Here is a 20,260-nt window from a genome sequence, read left to right on the forward strand (position 1 = left end):
TTAAAAGGCCATTTGTTCGGTCAAGTCTGTAATTCCAATATTACTCCTTGTCTTATTTTGGGTGGCTGCATTTTAATTTCAAACTGATAAGCACTGAGCCACTTACTTGCAGTTATTTTAAACTACAAAAGCACTTTATACAACTTCCTCGGGGCCATCTGAATTTAGCTGCCTTCTTGATCAACAAAGATTTGCACTAATGAGAAATATGGATTCTATTTTAAGAACTATAAGCTGTCATAGCTTTGCCCAACATGTCTTGGAGCGAGACACTATTCCAGTGGTTCCATCATGGCATGAAAGGAAAGAATAGGCTAACCTGCTCATCTGGTTCAAGCCTTTTACCTATTTTGATTTTCAAAAAGCAGGGATGCCGCATGCTTTGAATTCATGCCTATAGGAGCAGGATTAGATGTGTACCTGAAAGGGCCTTCTGAAAAGGCTTTCTGATTTGCATAGTAACTATGTGATGCTAGGAAATTAGGCATCTGAAATTAAGGTATTGCTTGTTGGAGCACATCAATGGCTTTTCCGAAGTGCCTTTTTGACTTTGGATCTGAAGTCCAACACATTCCATTCAGTGGTTACTGACAATTAACAAGATATTTGCAGAAAGTTCAGACATTTGCTGTGATTTGCCAGTTTTGGCCTTTTGTTTGAAATATGATCCCACAATATCTGGTCCTCTGCTTTCTTTGTGATTATTTTTTTCTCTGCTTTGCCTGTTGCTAATAGAAGTGCTGTTTATGTTGGAAAGCTGTACCCACTGTGGGGTAAACGATTTGCAGCAAAGTTGCATATTATTTTCAATTCCTCTTGATTGTCCTATTGAAATGATTCATGTCTTGTAACCAAGACAACCTGACATGCCTTTGTATTTCCTTATACTTTTATATGAATGAAATTCATATCAAGGCTGCCTGTCTCCATATAGGTATGTACTAGTCAGAGGCTCTGCAGTACGTTAAGGAAAAAAGTGAGACACATTGATATTCAACTTCCAGCTCTTCTTGAAACGAAAATGCTTGCTGCATCAGGTAATTATTGATGGAATAGAAAGATGCCAAAATGTTTCATGATAGAGAATCCTTCACTAGAACTAAAATTCTTAAAGAAGTCAGGAACAAATTCTTTAAGTCACCATGGGCTTTTTTTTTTTTTTTGGTAAATGAAAATAAAGGATGCAAGGATTAAGATGTATGTGATTTAAATTGCACTTCTCTGTGGAACAGAAGACTTGACAGTTTCTCCTTCTTTAGATCATAAATGCTACTATTGCAATGAAGATATTATTCACCTTCAGAAGATCTGACTGTTTACCTCTCTCTCCTCTCTCTCTCTCTCTTTCTTTTATCTGTAGCCTTTATATTTATGGTTTTTAATGTAGTTTTGGTAATCTCACAGTTTATTTGGTATGCATTTGATTTTTAAATGTGTTTATTAATTGGTTACACATCATCTTAGATAGGTTTCACTGACTGAGGTGGCTTATAAATTTATTACATAAATTCATACGGTATATGCAAAAAAACCCTCTTAACTAGCCCCTCTTTATAATATCTTTTTAAAGACATAGACATGTCCATTATAGCACATTTTAACTCAAAGACACACTGACTGAAATGGGATTGACTGAAAAGGTGTCCAAGTTATTTTTCCTCTTAGAAATTCCCTTTGTTAGTTGGGAGTTTTTCTACTAGCCAGGCTCAGAAGTCAAAAGAGGAACATGGAAGGATATGAGCATTTATATCCTTCCCAAACCAGGGACTCAGTCACTGTGGTAGCGTGAGATTAGGCCAATGCTACTTATTTCTTAACATACCAAGTCTAGTGGAAATTCCAAAAAACAATATTTTCTCTGTTCCACTAAAATGCAACAGCATTATTTCAGAAAAAACTAATTCAGTTGGGTTTTAGAAATAATAATAACGTAACATCCCAGACTAAATAATTGATGTTAAGAAAGACAAAAAAAGTCTGGATAGTGAACTTTGTAGCACGTGGATGTAGCAGAACAGATGAGGAAGAATCAGAAAAAATTACAAAATATAAAAATCTGTAAGTAGAAATAGAAGTACAATGACTGTGGCAAAGGAAAGCAAAAATAGTGTTAATATGCACTGCCTGAACACAGACTGACTACAAACAACAGCATGACAAAGTAGCAAAAATGATGCATTGGAAATATCAGCAAGAAATACCATTTGCTTGCAAGCAAGAAGTAGTAGGACCACAAAACAAACAAAGTAATAGAAAATGAAAACTTTTAAGTGCCCTGGGACTTTAGAATTCAATCAGGCAACTGACATATAACATATTAATAGCTGTTGATAAGAAAGATTAAAAAAGTATGAATAGTTGTTGTTGTTAGTTGCAAAGTCGTATCTGACCCATCACGACCCCATGGACAACGTTCCTCCAGGCCTTCCTGTCTTCTACCATCCTTTGGAGTCCATTTAAGCTCACGCCTACTGCTTCAGTGACTCCAGTATGAATAGTGGATGTTGCAATTCTTTGAGACAGCAGAATAGAACTGGAGAAAATTACAAAATACAAAGACATGCAAACAGAGGTAGAGCGACTATGGAAATAGGAAGCTAAGACAGTACCAATAGTAATAGATGTCTTGGGTACAATCCAGTGGTGGGTTTCAAATTTTTTTACTACCGGTACTGTGGGTGTGGCTTGGTGGGCATGGCATGGCTTGGTGGGTGTGGCATGGGAAGGATACTGTAAAATCTCCATTCCCTCCCCAATCCAGGAGAAGGTTACTGCAAAATCCTCATTTCCTCCTGATCAGCTGGGACTCAGGAGGCAGAGAATATATGGGGGTGGGGCCAGTCAGAATTTTTACTACCGGTTCTCCGAACTACTCAAAATTTCCACTACCAGTTCTCCAGAATTGGTCAGAACTTGTTGAAACCCACCTCTGGTACAATCCCCAAAGAATTGGAGCACGACTTGAATACCATTGGCACTGAAAAAATTACCATCTATCTCTTGCAAAAGGCAGCTTTCATTGAAGAGCATATTTCATCCTGATACCTTTAATACCATCAAACAACATCTTCCTGTCCCAGATCCTTGGGAAGGACTCAGTATGTGGATAAAAATACCAAATCCAATCTTAACATTATGCTGAGTCTGTGACCAACCAAATTTGCTAAACTTGCCATCTGATTCTCAACGAGTGAACAAAATCATTCTGAGCGCTATCAACATTTCTCTACCACCCCCTCAGCTTTTCAGGGAACCATTTGCATTTCAAGTGTTGGAAAAGCTTGCTTAATAAGACCTGACAAGTATATGGAGGTGATGAAACCAGAAAGTCAAGCAATGAAACCATTACAATGTGCGGTTTCAATGAAGTATAAATCTGTCAAGAAAAATAAAGAATTGTATTAATTAAATTATATTAACTGTTTCCCAGAAGAATGTTTATTTAGTCTTTAGAAAAAATAAGATTAGAATCCCTTATCATTTGGTGTTTTCTATCACTGGGCAGATTTATGCAGATATGTTTAGAAAAGAGTCCTCATGTGGTTTTTAAAAAGTGCCAATTTTTGTTACTGTGATTGAGGTCAGGAGTTCACTGCTGGCACTTTAAGAGAGTGACATGATAATTTCTTGATGAGTTTTTGATATTTCATCTCAGAATTGAAGTCACATTTCTTGCTGCCATAAAGTAAAATAATAAGAAAAGCAAACAAGGGCAGATTTGTCTCCAGAGCATATATTAGAGGCAGAAATGCTTATAAATTATTAACTGGGATATGGGGCGTATTTCATCAGCGCTTCAAGTTTTGATATTAAGTTTCCTTCTGGGAATTAATAATCATTCAGTAAGCATAAAACTTTAATAATGAGGAGAGTATCTTCTCCCTGACCTTTCAAAACAAAATAGAGCGACTTCTAATTACAGAATTTTGATTTTGAGAATAACGAAGGAATAAATGCAGCAGTAGATGGCAACAGATTTTCTTGGTTAAGAAAATTAAGTCCAGCTTAGAAGGGTTGTGCCATGGCTGTCCAAATGTTATTGCAGTGCAATATCTGGCATCCCTGATAAGATACTATGGTGGCTAAGATTTATTGTGTTGCATTTACTATTTATTATTAAATCATTATTAAAAATAAAATTATGCATTGATTTATTAAGATCACATCACACTCATGTGGGAAGCATCAAGGTGCTTCCGGGTTGAAAGTGTTAATTGCTGACATCACCATTGCTCAGGGCATGCCCAACTGGGGGGCGGGGTTCCTTTCTTGTCCGTAGCAGGAACTAGAGTGAAGGATAGCAGCTCACCCTGTTCCATGACAGCACTTGGGTCCTGAATGCATACATGCTGCTTGTTAAGCTAGTATCCTAACCAGTGGTGGGTTGCCCCCGGTTCGAACCGGTTCTATAGAACCAGTAGTAAAACTGGAGGCAGGCTCCGCTCACCGACTCCGACGTCATCAGAACGCTTCTGCGCATGCGCAGAAGAACGCGTGCGAACACTTCACTTGCACACGCGGGCGACCCCATTGCAAACTGGTAGTTAAGATAAGTAGAACCCACCCCTGATCCTAACCATGCAAGCCACTGTGCTCCTAATTTATTAAGTTTATTTATTTATTATTTTAAATATTGTGTTATCACTGTATTACATGTTAGGGATAGATTATCATGGAGACAATATATCTATGTGGTTTTTAGGAATCAAAACAATTTGATGGAACTCAGTCAATCAATCAGTCAAAAAGGCTTATTGTAGTCTTTAACCATTAGATGCATCCATCTTTCTTCCAGGAACTGAAGGTGGTATACCAAAACTCTGCCTGTGCTCCTGAGCATAGTGGTACTTTAAGATAGCTGGGAGTGAGAGATAGTAACTGCTTGAAGACTCTCAAGTAATTTTCATGTCCAGATAAAGGATTAAACCTGGTCTCCTTTGTTCTATTCTAATATTTTTACCATATCTGTAGACATTGAGGTCCATCAGCATATTCTCCATATAGAATTGTGAAATGGAAACTAGTAATATGATCTGCATCTTTGATCATTTTTGAGGTGAAATATGAGTATATCGGAGTAAAAGGAATCTTTTAATTGGATAATTGTATCACCTGATCCCAGTATCTCCAAAGCATGTGCTTACTGTTAGCCGAGAAGATTCCTATGCATATACTGTTTATCAATAAATCATTTTAATTGGGACCTTCATGTGTGGACCTGGTCTTTCATGCCTGACCTTTTGCCTGGTGGCACTGGCAGAGAGAGAGAGAAAGTGGGAGAGAGAAAGATAAATGGAGGGAGAGGTCTATCATCAGGAGTGACCCCCATTATGATTTAGACCTCAATTTGGATTCTCTTATCATGGCATAATCCTTCCTAATATGAAGAGTTTGTGTTCTGAATTTCCCCAGTTTCGTGAGTCAGCATGTTAGAATGTACTTTTTTAATGTATTTGAATCAAATAATGATGTATTGCAGTTGAACAGGTCCTTCCTTTTAAACCATCAAACAAAAATATTTGCATATCCCAGGTCCTTGGGAAGGACTTGATAGGTAAATAAAAATGCCCAAATAGGTTAAACATCTAGCTGATTGTGCAACCAACCCAGGGGTGAAATCCAGCAGGTTCTGACAGGTTCTGGAGAACCGGTAGCGGAAATTTTGAGCAGTTTGGAGAACCGGTAGCGGAAATTTTGAGCAGATTGGAGAACCGGTAGCGGAAATTTTGAGTAGTTCGGAGAACCGGCAAATACCGCCTCTGGCTGGCCCCAGAGTGGGGTGGGAATGGAGATTTTGCAATATCCTTCCCCCAGGAGTGGGGAGGGAATGGAGATTTTGTAGTATCCTTCCCCTGCCACGCTCAACAAGCCATGCCCACCAAGCCACGCCCACAGAACCGGTAGTAAAAAAATTTGGATTTCACCACTGAACCAACCATAATAACTGTTTATATTTATATTTTAATTGATTGTCAACCACTTTGAGAAAATAAAAACAAGAATGAATACATTAAATATATGCTCATTGCTCAGCTTGTATGTGCTATACAAATGGTTAGCTTTTTAGTTTTTGTAACAGGCTATTTAAAAACGTCAAGGTTTTGCTTCTTCCCTGTCTTTAACTCTTCCTAATCTCATCTTTTGGACGCACAGGAAGTAATTTCTGTACTGCTAAAGACCTAGCAGAAGAAATTAAATCGCTAATGGCTGAAAGAGACCGCCTGAAAGGGCTACTCAATGAATGGTCAACTCTGAATGCCAAAAATATCCAAAAGCTGGAGAGAGTGAAAGAACGCTACAAGAGACTGAAGGAAGAAATGGAGCAAGAGGAGGTTGTATTTGGTGAGTAGAGCAATTTGCCAGCTGTTGGGATGACAGAGGGCTGCCATTTTTATGCAAGGATGACATCCAGTGTTCTGCTTCATTTGACAAACAATAATGTAATTTATATGATGTTTTAAACAAAGATCTCAGATGAGCAATTCTGCCGGGAGCGTTGATGTATACCACATATTAAGGGCTGTCAGCTTCTGTCCCTGTTATTCATGAGTGATGTTTTTCGTTGTTGCTTGCTTTGGATATGGAGGTGGCTTTCTTTGTTTTAGATACAACAATAAAAGGTCATACAAAAAAAAAAAAAAAGGAAAGAAAAAAAGATTGCAAGAAAGCAAATAAACAAATAAACAAATAAAAAGAACACCCTCTCCAGAAAGGATCTTTCCACCAGCATCACAACGTATAAACAATTTCATAATCTCTTTATCTCCTCTTAATTAACAAATATAAAACTCATCATCTAATAACTCATTTTTTAACAATAGGGAAATCAAATAAGCAAAGCCTTCTCCAATTCAATTATATATATATATATATGTCTCTTTAGCCAGGTTCTACCTACGTAAATCAAGTTATTATGCAGCCCTAGTTCAGTGAAATCACAATTCACTAGTTTCTGGGCTTTTTTTTTTCTCCTTTTTCTGGCAGCCAGCAGACCCTTTGCTGCCCATTGGGAGACTAAGATAGATCTATTTCGGCCTTATAAGGCCTCATCAGTTAGCGACACCCTCATCTCATGTATCCTCCCTGTAAAGGTACAATATTTGTTTTTCTTTCTTTTTCATTGGTTTTATGTGTATGTCTCTTTACCAGGTTCTACCTACATAAACCAAGATATTATGCAGCCCTAGTTCAGTGAAATCACAATTCACTAGTTTCTGGGCTTTTTTTTTTTTTTTTACAGGTAGGATACATGAGGGTGTGGCTAACTGATGAGGCCTTAATAGGCCGAAATAGATCTATCTTAGTCTCCCAATGGGCAGCAAAGGGTCTGTTGGCTGCCAGAAAAAAAGGGGGGGGGGAAAGCCCAGAAACTAGTGAATTGTGATTTCACTGAACTAGGGCTGCATAATATCTTGGTTTACGTAGGTAGAACCTGGTAAAAGAGACATACACATAAAACCTACGAAAAAGAAACCCCATTTAAAAGTCATAGAATAGTCTCAGTATTTTGGTGTTAAAAAAAACACTAAAGTAAAGTAAAGTAAAGTAAAGTAAAGTAAAGTAAAGTAAAGTAAAGTAAAGTAAAGTAAAGTAAAGTCTAACATAACAAAGAGACCATTTGTTTTTTAAAAAGACAAGTTCTAATATACAACATTTTTTATTCCAAATATCAGTTCCAAAGAAAATCACACCAAATAGCAGCATTCAAGTAAACATCCCATATTTCAGCTTTAAACTATAAACAAATCCATATTTTGCAAATATAAAATAATCCAAGTATCCTAATATGAACAAAAAATTAAAATTTGACATAACAAAGAGAGATAATTTCTTCATTAAAAAGAATAAGTTCACAAAAGTTCTTTTCTTTAACTAAAAAACCAGATACAGAGTCAGTTGTTATAAAATTAGGATTCATAAATTAATTGAAGGAGAAAATTCTTAAACACCATATTACATATAATGAAATATTGTATGCTACATTTTTCCAGTCAAGATATCAGCAAATTCAAATATGCCAATTGTGTATTTTGGTATTTTGTGAGATCATGGACTGGTGCATAGTCTAGAGCAGGGCTGTCAAACTTGTGGCCCACTGGATGGATGTGTCATGCGCTGGTCACACCCATGCCTAATTTAGCAAAGGGGAAAAAAAGTCCTAATACGTCAGGTGATGCCGCTGTGATGACACAAATTTGACACCCCTGGCCTAGAGGGAATTTTTTTGAGTGGAATACAGCAGAGTTCACTGCCAAATGTGGCACGGACAGTAATTCTGCTAAAGCAAAGAGGTTGGTTCATGCTTTCCGATATCTTCAACATTTTAAGTCAAGCCACAAATTAAATTATTCTTCATTCTTGGACTTTCTGAGCCACAGGTTGAGGAAAAGGGGTTCATTATTGCAGGAAAAAAGACTATTTGGTTGATTATGAAAAGAGATAACATGCGGTTAAGTGTATATGTGTGCCAAAATACAAAATCAGTCTTCTCCAGTTTTCATGTAAATATGTGGGTAGATACAGTTGTATATATTGTTATATACACAATTTTAGGGAAACAATAAAATCTTCCCATGCTTAAAATCTAAATATATACAGTAGAAGAACAGCACTGTTTTAAGATTAACAATGAGATTAAGCTTGCAAAAAACATTAAATGTAAACTGCCCAGAGATGCTGGGAGTCAAGTGATCTATAAATTTAATGAATTGTTGTTACTATTAGTTAAATCTTTGCTAATAAAAAAAAAAGTTTTGCAATTTCTGCAAAAACATACCGTCCACAGATTTTTTTCTTGATAATTTCCTTTTGACTAGACTTCCGAACAGCTCTTAAAGGTAGATCTCAAGGATATCACCATTTCCAAAATAAATATACACTAACTCAGTTTCTTATTTTAAAAACTATAGGATTACACTCTCAAATGGGTTTTGAAAGTCGGGGTATTGTGTACAACTATTTTGGGTGGGACTTTCTAGGCATTGTTTACTTTTTAAAAACTCTCATCATCCTTTGATGATTAGAGTATAAACCAATTGCAGAATACACATCTGCAAATGTCCTTTTTAAAAAAAACGAACCTTGAATTCCTTACCATTCTCAAAAAAAAAAAAAAAATCTGAATCTGTTGCCTTGTATAATAAAGTGCAGCGGAGCACAAAATGCTGCAAGCAATATAAATAATTAAAGTATGTAATTTCCTTCCCCACCCCCACCTCCCTTTTCACTTTTGCTCTCATCTATAGCACATCTTTCTTTAGGCTACAGTAATTTGTTTTTGATCTAATTATATGAAATGTATAACAATAAATTTAGTGAAAACATGCCTCAGGATTGTAAACACTGACACTTCTTACCATATGCCAATGTCATTTTAACAGAGCTGAGTTTTATTTTTCTTTAAAATCCTTTTAATGGGAATCTTTCTTGTAATACTTTTCCCCCTTTATTTGCTGTCGTTGTTAGTTGCGAAGTCGTGTCCGATCCATTGCGACCCCATGGACAACATTCCTCCAGGCCTTCCTGTCCCCTACCATCCTCTGGAGTCCATTTAAGCTCACGCCTACTGCTTCAGTGACTCCATCCAGCCACCTCATTCTCAGTCGTCCCATTCTTCTTTTGCCCTCAATCTTTCCCAGCATTAGGCTCTTCTCCAGTGAATCCTTCCTTCTCATTAAGTGGCCAAAGTATTTGAGTTTCTCCCCTTTATTAAGGGTTTCTAAAGAGTTGGTACATCTTTGCTTTTGTTCATTTTTTGTTTTAAGGTGCCGCTATATCCTCTGTGATAACTGTGATAGCTTCTAGGTATCTGCTAAAAGATTTCTGAAAGGTAGTATTTTAGTTCTATATATGGTGCTTTCTATATTATAAACTAGGATGGTTCACATAATAATACAGATAGTCCTCAACTTACAACCCTTCATTTGGTGACTGTTTAAAGTTACAATAGCATTGAAAAAAGTGACTTATGGTCATTTTTCACACTTATGACTGTGGCAGCATCCCCATGGTCATGTGATTTACATTTGGATGCTTGACAACTGACTCACATTTATGACAATCATCTGATCCCCTTTTGGGACCTTCTGACAAGCAAAGTCAATGGGGAAACCAAATTCACTTAACAACCGTGTTACTAATTTAAGAACTGTGGTGATTCACTTAAACGTGGCCAGAAAAGTCATAAAATGCATAACTCACTTAATGAATTTCTCTCTTAGCAACATACATTTTGGGCTCAATTGTGGTTATACGTTGAGAACTACCTGTACACTAGTTTGCCTCCAGGTCCAATTCAAACTGTTCGTTATCACAACAACATGCATACTTGCCTTTATTTGCTGATTATCGACTTTAAAACCCTCATGGCATGAGATCAGCTTATTTGAGGAACCATCCCTCCCACCCAGGGGTGGGTTCTAAAATTTTTTACTACCGGTTCTGTGGGCTTGGCTTATTTTGTGGGTGTGGCTTGATGGGGGGGTTATGTGACTAGGTGGGCATGGCCAACTTTTTTTTTTTACTTTTAAAAGCATTTTTTCTACAACCTTAAGAGGTTGCAGAAAACAATGCTTTGAAAAGCCTCTGCTGATCAGGCAACTCAGCTGAGATTGTCAGAGGCTTTTCAAAGCTTTTTTTTTTTTACCACCTCTTCAGCTGAAGAGGTTGTAGAAAAAAAATGCTTTGAAAAGCCTCTGACGTTCCCAGCTGAGCCGCGGGATCATCAGAGGCTTTTTTTTTTTACTTTTAAAAACATTTTTTTGGCTGAGGAGGTTGTAGAAAAAATGCTTTTAAAAGTAAAAAAAAAAAAAGCCTCTGATGAGGTGGGTGGGGTAAGTGAGCGGCGACCGGGCCGGGGACCGGTTCGGGAGCATTGCCAGCCAATGTTATTACCAGTTCTCAGAACAACTACGAATTTTTACTACCGGTTGCGAACCGGGAGCAACCCACTACTGCTCCCACCCCAATTCAGCAGACTGCGCTACTCAGTATGGAAGCAGGGTTTGCTGCAGGCCTTGTCGGTCAAATAATTTCAGCTGGTGGTAAAAGGAGAACCTTTTCTGCCATGGCTCCAGCTCTTTGAAATATTTTGCTGCCTGAGATGAAGTTGCCCCGCCCCCACCCTTTTGGCCTTCTGGGAGTACGTCAAAACCTGGCTCCACCAGTTGTCTTGGGGTCTTGATGGGGGTGCCCTATGTTGGAGGTTGGCTGGCGGGTCAACAGGGAAGATGCCAGCACTTGGCTTTTGTTTTTTATCTTTGCATCTAATGTTTTTAAATATATTTATGGTTTTAATTGTAAGCCACCAGAAGTCGCTTTGCAATGTGACATTGGCGGCATATAAATTTAATAAACAAACACCTTCATTTGTATCAGTGGTGAAATCCAAATTTTTTTACTACTGGTTCTATGGGCGTGGCTTAGTGGGCGTGGCAGGGGAAGGATATTGCAAAATCTCCATTCCCACCCCACTCTGGGGCCAGCCAGAGGTGGTATTTGCCTGTTCTCCGAACTGCTCAAAATTTCTGCTACCGGTTCTCTAGAACCTGTCAGAACCTGCTGGATTTCACCCCTGATTTGTATCAGGCAGGGGTGAACTGTAGCCTTCCAAATGTGGCTGGCTATTTCTGGATTGAACTCCTAGATAATCTACTTCTGCAATCAAGTTATACCTGAGTAGCATTTATATGGCACTACTGTGAACCATTGTAGAGGTTGCAGAGTATTTGGAGATGATTACTTTCTACCTGTTTAGCAATGAACTCTCCTTAATAAATTGTAACATAGTCAAATACGCTGCCTTTCAGCAGATTTATAAAGCTGATAAATTACACAACTCAACAATAAATAAAATGTAGTAGCATGTGATTATATCTGTATACACCCTCTATCATATTCAAGTTTGCCTGGGGCTAGTTTGAACATCTGTGTTTTGTGTAATGTGAATAAAAGGTTCAGGACAAGAGGTGTTTGGATGTTAAGTTTTCCCAACATTCAGAGGGCTAGAGATGCTTCACAAATCTTAATAAAGATTGTTTAACCACTTAATACAAGTCACAGTATTAATTATAAATTTATTCAATATGGAATTGCACATGTATCCTAATTTTGACACAGGGATAGTTTAATAGTTCTTACGATCAGTGTAGACAACCAGTAATGTATACACATAATGAATGAATTCTCCATGTAATGAAAGATAAAATTTAATATATACAGGTATAATCCAACAATTCATTTTTTAATATTACTCCATTTTGTAATATAAATATTTCATTTTTAGACTAAGTTAAAGTCTCCCTTGAATCGTGCTTGATTTTCATTGAGTACATGGATCTGTCCACATTGTTTTCTTGGCCAAAATGCAGAAGTGGGTTTTTTTTTTCAATTTATATAGCTGCATGACTCTCATAGAGTAAACACACACACAACAGAACCATACAACAAAATCCATTTAAACATATTAAAAGCAATAAAAACTATTAAAACTGTAAGAACATAATCTGTGAGAGTGCAATTCAATTTACTAACAACATAGCCATTTAGTAGGTTCTACCTTACCACTACAGGATCTGTAGGCAAGATGGCAAAGCCAAATTCTCCAGGCCCTGGGTAGGTATCAATCTAAGCTGTCGGGGAATGACATTCCAATACATGTTTTCCATAGCCTTGTATTTAATTCCCAATCTTGTCTACAGCTCAGAATTTTGTGGTGGTCTCTCAGTTAAGAATAAATCAGGACTGACCCTGGTCCCATCCAAAAGACCTTGGTTTGCCCCTGCTACCTTTTATGCTTGAGTTGACTTGCTTTGCCCAGCAGCCTCCATTCATGAGTTGAGGCACCCTTTTGGAAGTGAAGCTGAGATGTTCCAATCCTTGATGCAGCTGCTTTGAGGTCCTGCCAAAGTCATGCCTATGCATGCACAGAAGCTCTTTCCAATAAGATGACTGATGAGGCAAACTCATCAGTGACTGTCTTGTTGAATGATGTTAAAACATCCTCTCCGTGACACTGCCTTCATCACCTGCAGTTCCCTAGATTGGTTTTGATGGCATCTCACTCCACTGATGGGTTATTTTATTTTATGAAGTATATGCCAAATTGCAAACAAATAAAAAATAAAAATGCTTAAAGTAAATTAAAAAAAAACTTTCCACAGAGGATCAAAAACAAAATGTGCATGGGTTCATTACTGAATGCATTTTAGTTGTTTCAAAAGAATGTTTGCAAGTACTTTTTATATTTATTACAATGTTCCTTTTCCCAGCCTGCATAAGGAATAACCAAAGTATTTTTTTTTAAAAAGAAAACCTAGGTAATAGGTTTTCACAATTCTTGTGAAAAGAAGAAAATATATAGAACTATGAAGACATAATTTTCAGCACTATGGAGACATTTTCAGCACTATGGAGATTAGTAGCAGACATTTGAGCTAAGCCTGACTTAATAGTACAATGCTACAAACAGGATAACACTTCTGGGACAAACAATATCCCATCAGAATTATTTCCCATTACAGCATTTCAAAATTGCAAGATTTTGCTTTATAGTACACATACTTTGAGGTCCCCAGAGACACCTGTAGTCTTCAGTGTTGACTGCTACTCATGAAGGCTACTCATGAAGGCATGTAAACCATCAAGATGATCTACATGCCCTCAGAATACGAAGATGCAGTGATGAGAAGAATATAGGAAGACTGAAAAAGGTTTCAAACTCCACTTAATTCTGTTAATTTTATTGGGTAAAAAGCAAGTCTTTTTTTTTTTTCGAAATCATTTTTTAAATTTTATTTTAAAACAAAAATAGAACATTAAAACATCATCATTCCAAAAAATTAAAAAGTAAAAAGCAAGTCTTGAAAGTACTACCTGATTCAAAAGATATTCAAATGCAGGTCTCTACATCAAAGATCAGAATTGTGCACGCCATGGTATTCCCGGTGACATTCTATGGAAGTGAAAGTTGGATTTTAAAGAAACACGAAAGGAAGAATATGGATGCTTTTGAACTTTGGTGATGGAGAAGACTCCAGAGAATATTGGGGACAGCAAAAAAAAAAAAAAAGACAAGACAAAACAAAACAAAACAAAAAAACCTCCAAACCTGTGGATCATTGAACAAATCAAAGAGCCTTGGTAGTACAGTGGTCTAAAGCACCCTGTTATTAAGACCAGATGCCTGCAATTACTGCAGGTTCGAATCTCGCCAGGCTCAAGGTTGACTCAGCCTTCCATCCTTTCTAAGGTAGGTAAATTGAGGACCCAGTTTGTGGGGGCAATAAGCTGACTTTGTATAAATATACAAAAGGATGAAGGCTATTGCTTAGCGCATTGTAAGCCGCCCTGAGTCTCCGGAGAAGGGCGGCATATAAATCAAATAAAAAAAAAAATCAGCCCAGTGTTCTCATTCAAGGCATAAATGCCCAGGCCCAGATTATCCCATTTCAAACATGTTATGCAAAGATCTAGCTCTTTGGAAGGAGATCTAATGCTGAGAAAAGTGAAAGGAAAGAGAAGAAGAGGACAAACAGCAGCAAAATTACAACAGTTTTGTAATCAGCAAGACTTGATTACAGCAGCAAGAAGTGCAGCATTGGGAGATTTGAAATACCAGGTTAGGAACAGATTTTTTCAAGAAAATCTGTCTACATGGTTGCTAAGAGTCGAAAACGACTCGATGGCACATAATCGATGAACGGACCGAGAGAGCAAAATTTGCTTTTCTGTTGTAGATATCTTATTCTTACACTGATAGAAGGAGGCAGAAGTCAAGGGCAGAGATTTAATCACATAATAATCAGGGCTGGAATTTAAAATGGGGCACATCATTAGTATGTTAATTAGTTTTTTCTTTCCTTGCCAGCTGCTAAGCTTGCAGAAGAAGCACAGAGAAGTGGCTTAGCAAATATATTTATCCTTTGATCTGTGTATGCCTTGCAGGGGGGGAAAAAAACCTGTGGTATATTTGGAATGTTTTACTTCCTTTTGAATAAGTATGGCCTGAGTTTATGATTTAAAGATCCCAAAGCAGCCGGTACGTGCAATTAAGCCCATAAGTCCAATTGCATGTGAATTCGCCATTTTCTCCTGTCATAACCCCACCTTCTGATTTTATTTCAGTACCTCTAGGGCTTTATCGGTAACTGCTCACATTGATGCCACAAGTTAAAGAATGTACATGGGATATCACCTAATATAATTATTTCAGCATGGAACAGAAAACTTACTGAACTCTATTCTTGAGTCGTTTCCAAGCATGTTTCTTCAATACAGTTAGCATAGAAGAAACAAGTTTTAAAAATATTTTTATGGCAGCTTAAGAGCAAATTGAAATATTATAGATTCAGGAACAACATCATTCCGCCAAGAAATTAAAATATGCAGGAAGCAACTAAATGTAAAATATGTTTCAGTCTTTCAGAATACTCTGATGTTACCTGAAATCACCTTTCTTTGCAGAAAACATGGTGTGTATGAAAATGCTATTGTAGTACTGCTGAACCAGAATGCCTTGCTGCAATTCTGGTCTCCCACCATCTGCGTTATATTAACTTTGATAAATCCACCATTGGTGTGCACACCATACTTTCTTCTGGAGGAGTATTACAGGGTCAGCCTATTGTTATAACACAGGCCCAGCTATTCTGCCTTAATTAAAGTGGTCAGAGTTGGAAGGATTTTCTTAATTTGCAGTAGCCTAAATTTGGAGGTTTAACCAGAGGCTAGTTTAACAATAAATCTAGTTGGAGCAAGAGTGTTGAAATCAAATATCAGCTTTGAAGAGACACAGCAAATACACGGTTGTCCCTACTTTGGAGAAAATTATTCTGTTTCTGTGTAAAGGTTTTCTATCTATATTGGCATATATGCTGGGGTGAAATCCAGCAGGTTCTAACAGGTTCTGGAGAACTGGTAGTGGAAATTTTGAGTAGTTCAGAGAACCAGCAAATACCACCTCTGGCTGGCCCCAGAGTGGGGTGGGAATGGAGATTTTGCAATATCCTTCCCCTGCCACGCCCATCAAGCCATGCCCACAGAACCGGTAGGGGAAAAAATTGGATTTCGCCCCTGATATATGCATAGGGCAGGGGTCAGCAACCTGTGGCTCTGGAGCCACATGTGGCTCTTTCACCGCTCTGCTGCGGCTCCCTTTCACTCAAAATATGCGTCACAATAGCCAATGTGTGACACCTGCCGGCAAGCGATTTATTGAGCTTTTCAACCCCTGGTAGGCCAACCATGGATAAATCCAAGAAAAGAAAGGTTTCAGAAGAAAACAGAATGTTTAAGAAATAGCCGCTCAAGAAATAGTCACGGGAAGGGTTTTGTGGCTCCTGGTGTTTTCTTTTCTGTGGGAAACGGGTCCAAATGGCTCTTTGAGTGTTTAAGGTTGCAGACCCCTGGCCTAGGGTTTCCAAATTTAGAGAAAGTTGTCCTATTTTGTCTTTTTGGGGGTAAGTCAGTGGTGGGTTGCCCCCGATTCAGACCGGTTCACAAAAACCGGTAGTAAAACCGGCGGGAGGCTCCACCCACCAACCTGGACATCATCAGGAAGTTTCTGCACATGCGCAGAAGCGCATGCGGGCGGTTCCATTGTGAATCAGTAGTAAAGATAAGAAGAACCCACTCCTGGGGTAAGTTGTTTCTTCTTTTAAACAATCCGTCAAAAGAAATACAGAATTTAGACGTCTCAATTTTTTCCCGTTTTTGGCGGGGGTGGGGGTGGGGGAGGACAGTGGACAAATTTGGAATTTTGAGAGCATGCTACAGACAATGATACAAAATGGCTACTACAATGGGAAGGAAACCTAGAAAGATGCTTCCTACTTTCACTTCATGCCTTTCAGAAACAATTTCTAGTCTTAGCTTGCTTTCCTTTCCTTTTCTGAGAAAGTGTAGCATACTTCCAAACAATATAATGGGCTGTAGCCATCAACTATTTGATTTCCTGTACATATCTCTGGGGTATTAAATAACTTGTTTTAGAAAATATATTTGGGAGTTACACTTTGAAGCATGCTATCATCCTATCAATTTATTTCTTAATTTAATGAATCTTTAAATAAAATCTGTCAGGACAATCTACTAGGGTAGGGAGCCTTGTAGGTGCCAAGGAAAATTTGGGTTGCTCTTTGGGTCCAAATTAGGAAACCCTGATTTACTGCTTTAAAATGGCTCAAGAATTTTAGTTGTAACTTAAGTTAAACTTCATTATTTTGTGAGTGCTATTTTGCTACTTGAAGTTGCAGGATTATGTTTTATGTTGACCTGCTCAAAGTAGTTGAATCTACTCATTGCGAATGGCCTTCCATAAAACAAGTTCCCCACGTCACTAGGGAAATGTTGGTGATACTTGTGATACTTTAAAGGCATTTATTTAGTTTTTTTGGAAATAATGCTTTCTTAATTCTTTGCCTTTAAGATACTGACCTGCTAAAATGTTTCTAACCATCATTTTATCATAATTGTTTAATTATTTACATGGCAAAATAGACAAACCGAAGAGCCAGAGAAACCAAACAATAAGTAACTAACCAGGTCATATATACAGAAGTGTATTTGAAAAGTAGTTACTAAGGTTGCTGTACTGTTCAGTGTTAGAAACTGATTGCAATTGCTACAAATTTAGGGCCTCTTCTAGAGAGAGACAGCTTGTCCACTAAAAGGAGGAAAATATTCTCTTCCTAGGACCCATAGTGTAAGAACGAAATGACAAGGACATTGTTATGTCACCATGCTGTAGGAGGGTTTTTTTTGTCAATGGATGGACCAAAATCTCTTCTGTATAGTATTAAGTATACCTTCCGACAACGAAGGTGTCAAACATTGTAGCAGGCCTTTTAGAAGATGAAAATTCTTCTGTGGAACAGGTAAAATTTATGTGCTAAATGTTAATTTTTTGGGTTAAATTTAGGATACATATATGGAATCTCAGTGTCTTGGGGTATTTGTTTCAGTTCAGATCAGGCTGTTTCAGGAAACAGCAAAGTCAGCTTGTGGGCTGATAGTACATAATGTTTTGTGATAACACCTAGCTTTCCTTTAAAAACAACAACAAAAAAAAAAAATCCTGTCCCCTTTGTGGTTCTAGAATCCAGATGGCAATTTTCAAATTGCTGAGATCAAATGGCTTATTTCTCAGTTCATCCATGACCCTCTTCCACAATATGGCGGTTTTACTTTGCTAAGCTTAGAGAAAGTTCTTCTAAAAGTATCTTCAGCTTTTCAAATTTGAAGCCGATCCTTTGGAGCATGCCGGGGCAGGAACACAACACCTGTCTGCAACTTTTCAGAGCAGCCACACCTTTTCTTGGAATTGCGTGGTTGCCCTCTGCAGCTGTTTGGGATCCTGAGAAAAGAGGGACTTGGCTGAAAGAATAGCAGACAGATCCTGGGTTCTGAAATGTCTGTTTCCCCCTTTTTCAAATTGGAAGTACCTCTCTACAATTGATATTGCAAATGCCTTACGTAAGTTATTATAAATTTCCTTTTTCTTCTGCTACCATATTTCATAAGCATGACTAAAAACAAACAGAAACCTACATCCCTCTTGCCAGTTTAGTATTATAATGATTCCTCCAGGTCTATATGAATTCCTAGAGCAAAGACCTACCATTTATTTTTCTTTTTTTACATAAAAAAGAGGAAAGATAAATAGAACTGGAAAAACTAAAGATGAAAACTGTTGGGGCTTGTAGTTCAACACTATCAAGAAAATAACATTACTCATCCTTGAATTAAAATTAGAAAAATTGTATTCTACTGGCATTGTCAAAATCATTAATCAGTAGAAAACTAGTTCATTTAACATTCAGTTATTTCTAACTGTGACATTTTGCTTCTGTGTTATTATTTCAAAGCACCCTCTTCAAACATGTTGCTGTTTCTGGTAAACTAGGGTCCAGATTTGACAAATGATGCTGATAGGAGGTGAAAACAACAACAACAATAAAGCAACATCTACAAAATGTAAAATACAATCATTACAATGATTTTGTTAAAACTGAAGGCATAATTTCCCCCTAATTCTAATTACAAGGTGCTTTGTTCACAAGCATTTCTATTCTTGCAAGCAAACAATTCAATAGAATGAGAATAAAGATCCAATTCAACAAATAATCTGCCTTGTTTGTTGGATTAAATTGAAGGGGAAGAGAATTCCACAGATATTCCCCTTTTGCCTAGTCCCATTAATGAAATAGATGAAATATTTCTCTTCATGGAAAAACAATGCTGTTAATGGAATATAATCCACAACGCCCATAATTGGCCATCTGGGTTAATAGCCTTTTTAGAGTGCATTCAGAATGGCTTAATAGCATTTTCAAAGCACATTTCCCAAAAGCAGTACAGTAAAAAGAATGGTGATTCTCTTGTCACTTCCACACGAACCTACTAATCTTATTGGTTCTTTCCAAAATATAAGAATGGGAAAAGTTCTGTATTTTTAATTAATGGAGTTTATATACATTTCACCCTGGCAGTGAAATGCGTGTTTCCTGTGAATGAAAAAGTAATGTTTAGATGGGAAATGTCATCATTCTCTGGGAAGATTATCAAACATCAGCTAGTAGGACAGAAGTGGAGGCCAAAAAAAAAAAAAACCTTTTGGAATAAAGCTTGTTGAGAAAAGAAAAGGGGAAAAAAAACCAATGAGAAAAGTTACATTTTTGTTATGATACAATGCAGTATATCATTTATTTTATAAAAAAACTGGAAAAAAATCATTTCAGATGACTGCTTAACTGGGTATTGTGTCAACTGTGCAAAATGTATTTTACACATGATAATTCAAGTAAAACATTTTGAAACTCTGAGAGTTTTGAATATGGTTTTTCCAGCACTCTGCAAATTGATGTCATCTGGATGGCTTATGTAGCAACTTCTCATTGTTTTTATTGTTAAAATTATTTTCAGAGTCCAGAATTCTCTTATCTTACAAAAATTATATGAGATGGCGATACGTTGCAAGATGAATTTTCTAAAGATGAGCAATGATTTTTAGGGATAACTTGGGTTTGGACTTTAATTTCATAATTTGAAATTATGACTATTTTAAAATTACCTACTCTTTGCAGTAGATCAACAGAACTATATTTAACACTTTTCTCTCAACTTTTGTGCATTAAAATGAAAATCAAATTATTTTAGGAGAATGAAATTCATATTCAAACAGCATAGACTGGTATGCAGAGATAAAAAGTCATGAAGGGTGTTAGTTTCCATTCTCTCTTTTAAGTTTGTTAATGTTTCCAAA

The 20,260-nt window shown here is 37.2% G+C and overlaps 1 protein-coding gene across 1 annotated transcript in view; it reads left to right on the top strand.

The window, feature by feature from the left end:
* DISC1 (DISC1 scaffold protein) overlaps window positions 1-20,260 on the top strand; it is a 159,949-nt gene that overhangs the window by 51,201 nt on the left and 88,488 nt on the right. Inside the window, 2 exon segments of the mRNA XM_060692357.2 lie at window positions 935-1,037; window positions 6,154-6,342. Coding sequence (XP_060548340.2) covers window positions 935-1,037; window positions 6,154-6,342 — 292 coding nt within the window.

The sequence above is a fragment of the Pantherophis guttatus genome, chromosome 1, assembly GCF_059756535.1.
Source record: "Pantherophis guttatus breed Tessera chromosome 1, ASM5975653v1, whole genome shotgun sequence".
In the NCBI taxonomy this organism is placed as follows: Eukaryota; Metazoa; Chordata; class Lepidosauria; order Squamata; family Colubridae; genus Pantherophis; species Pantherophis guttatus.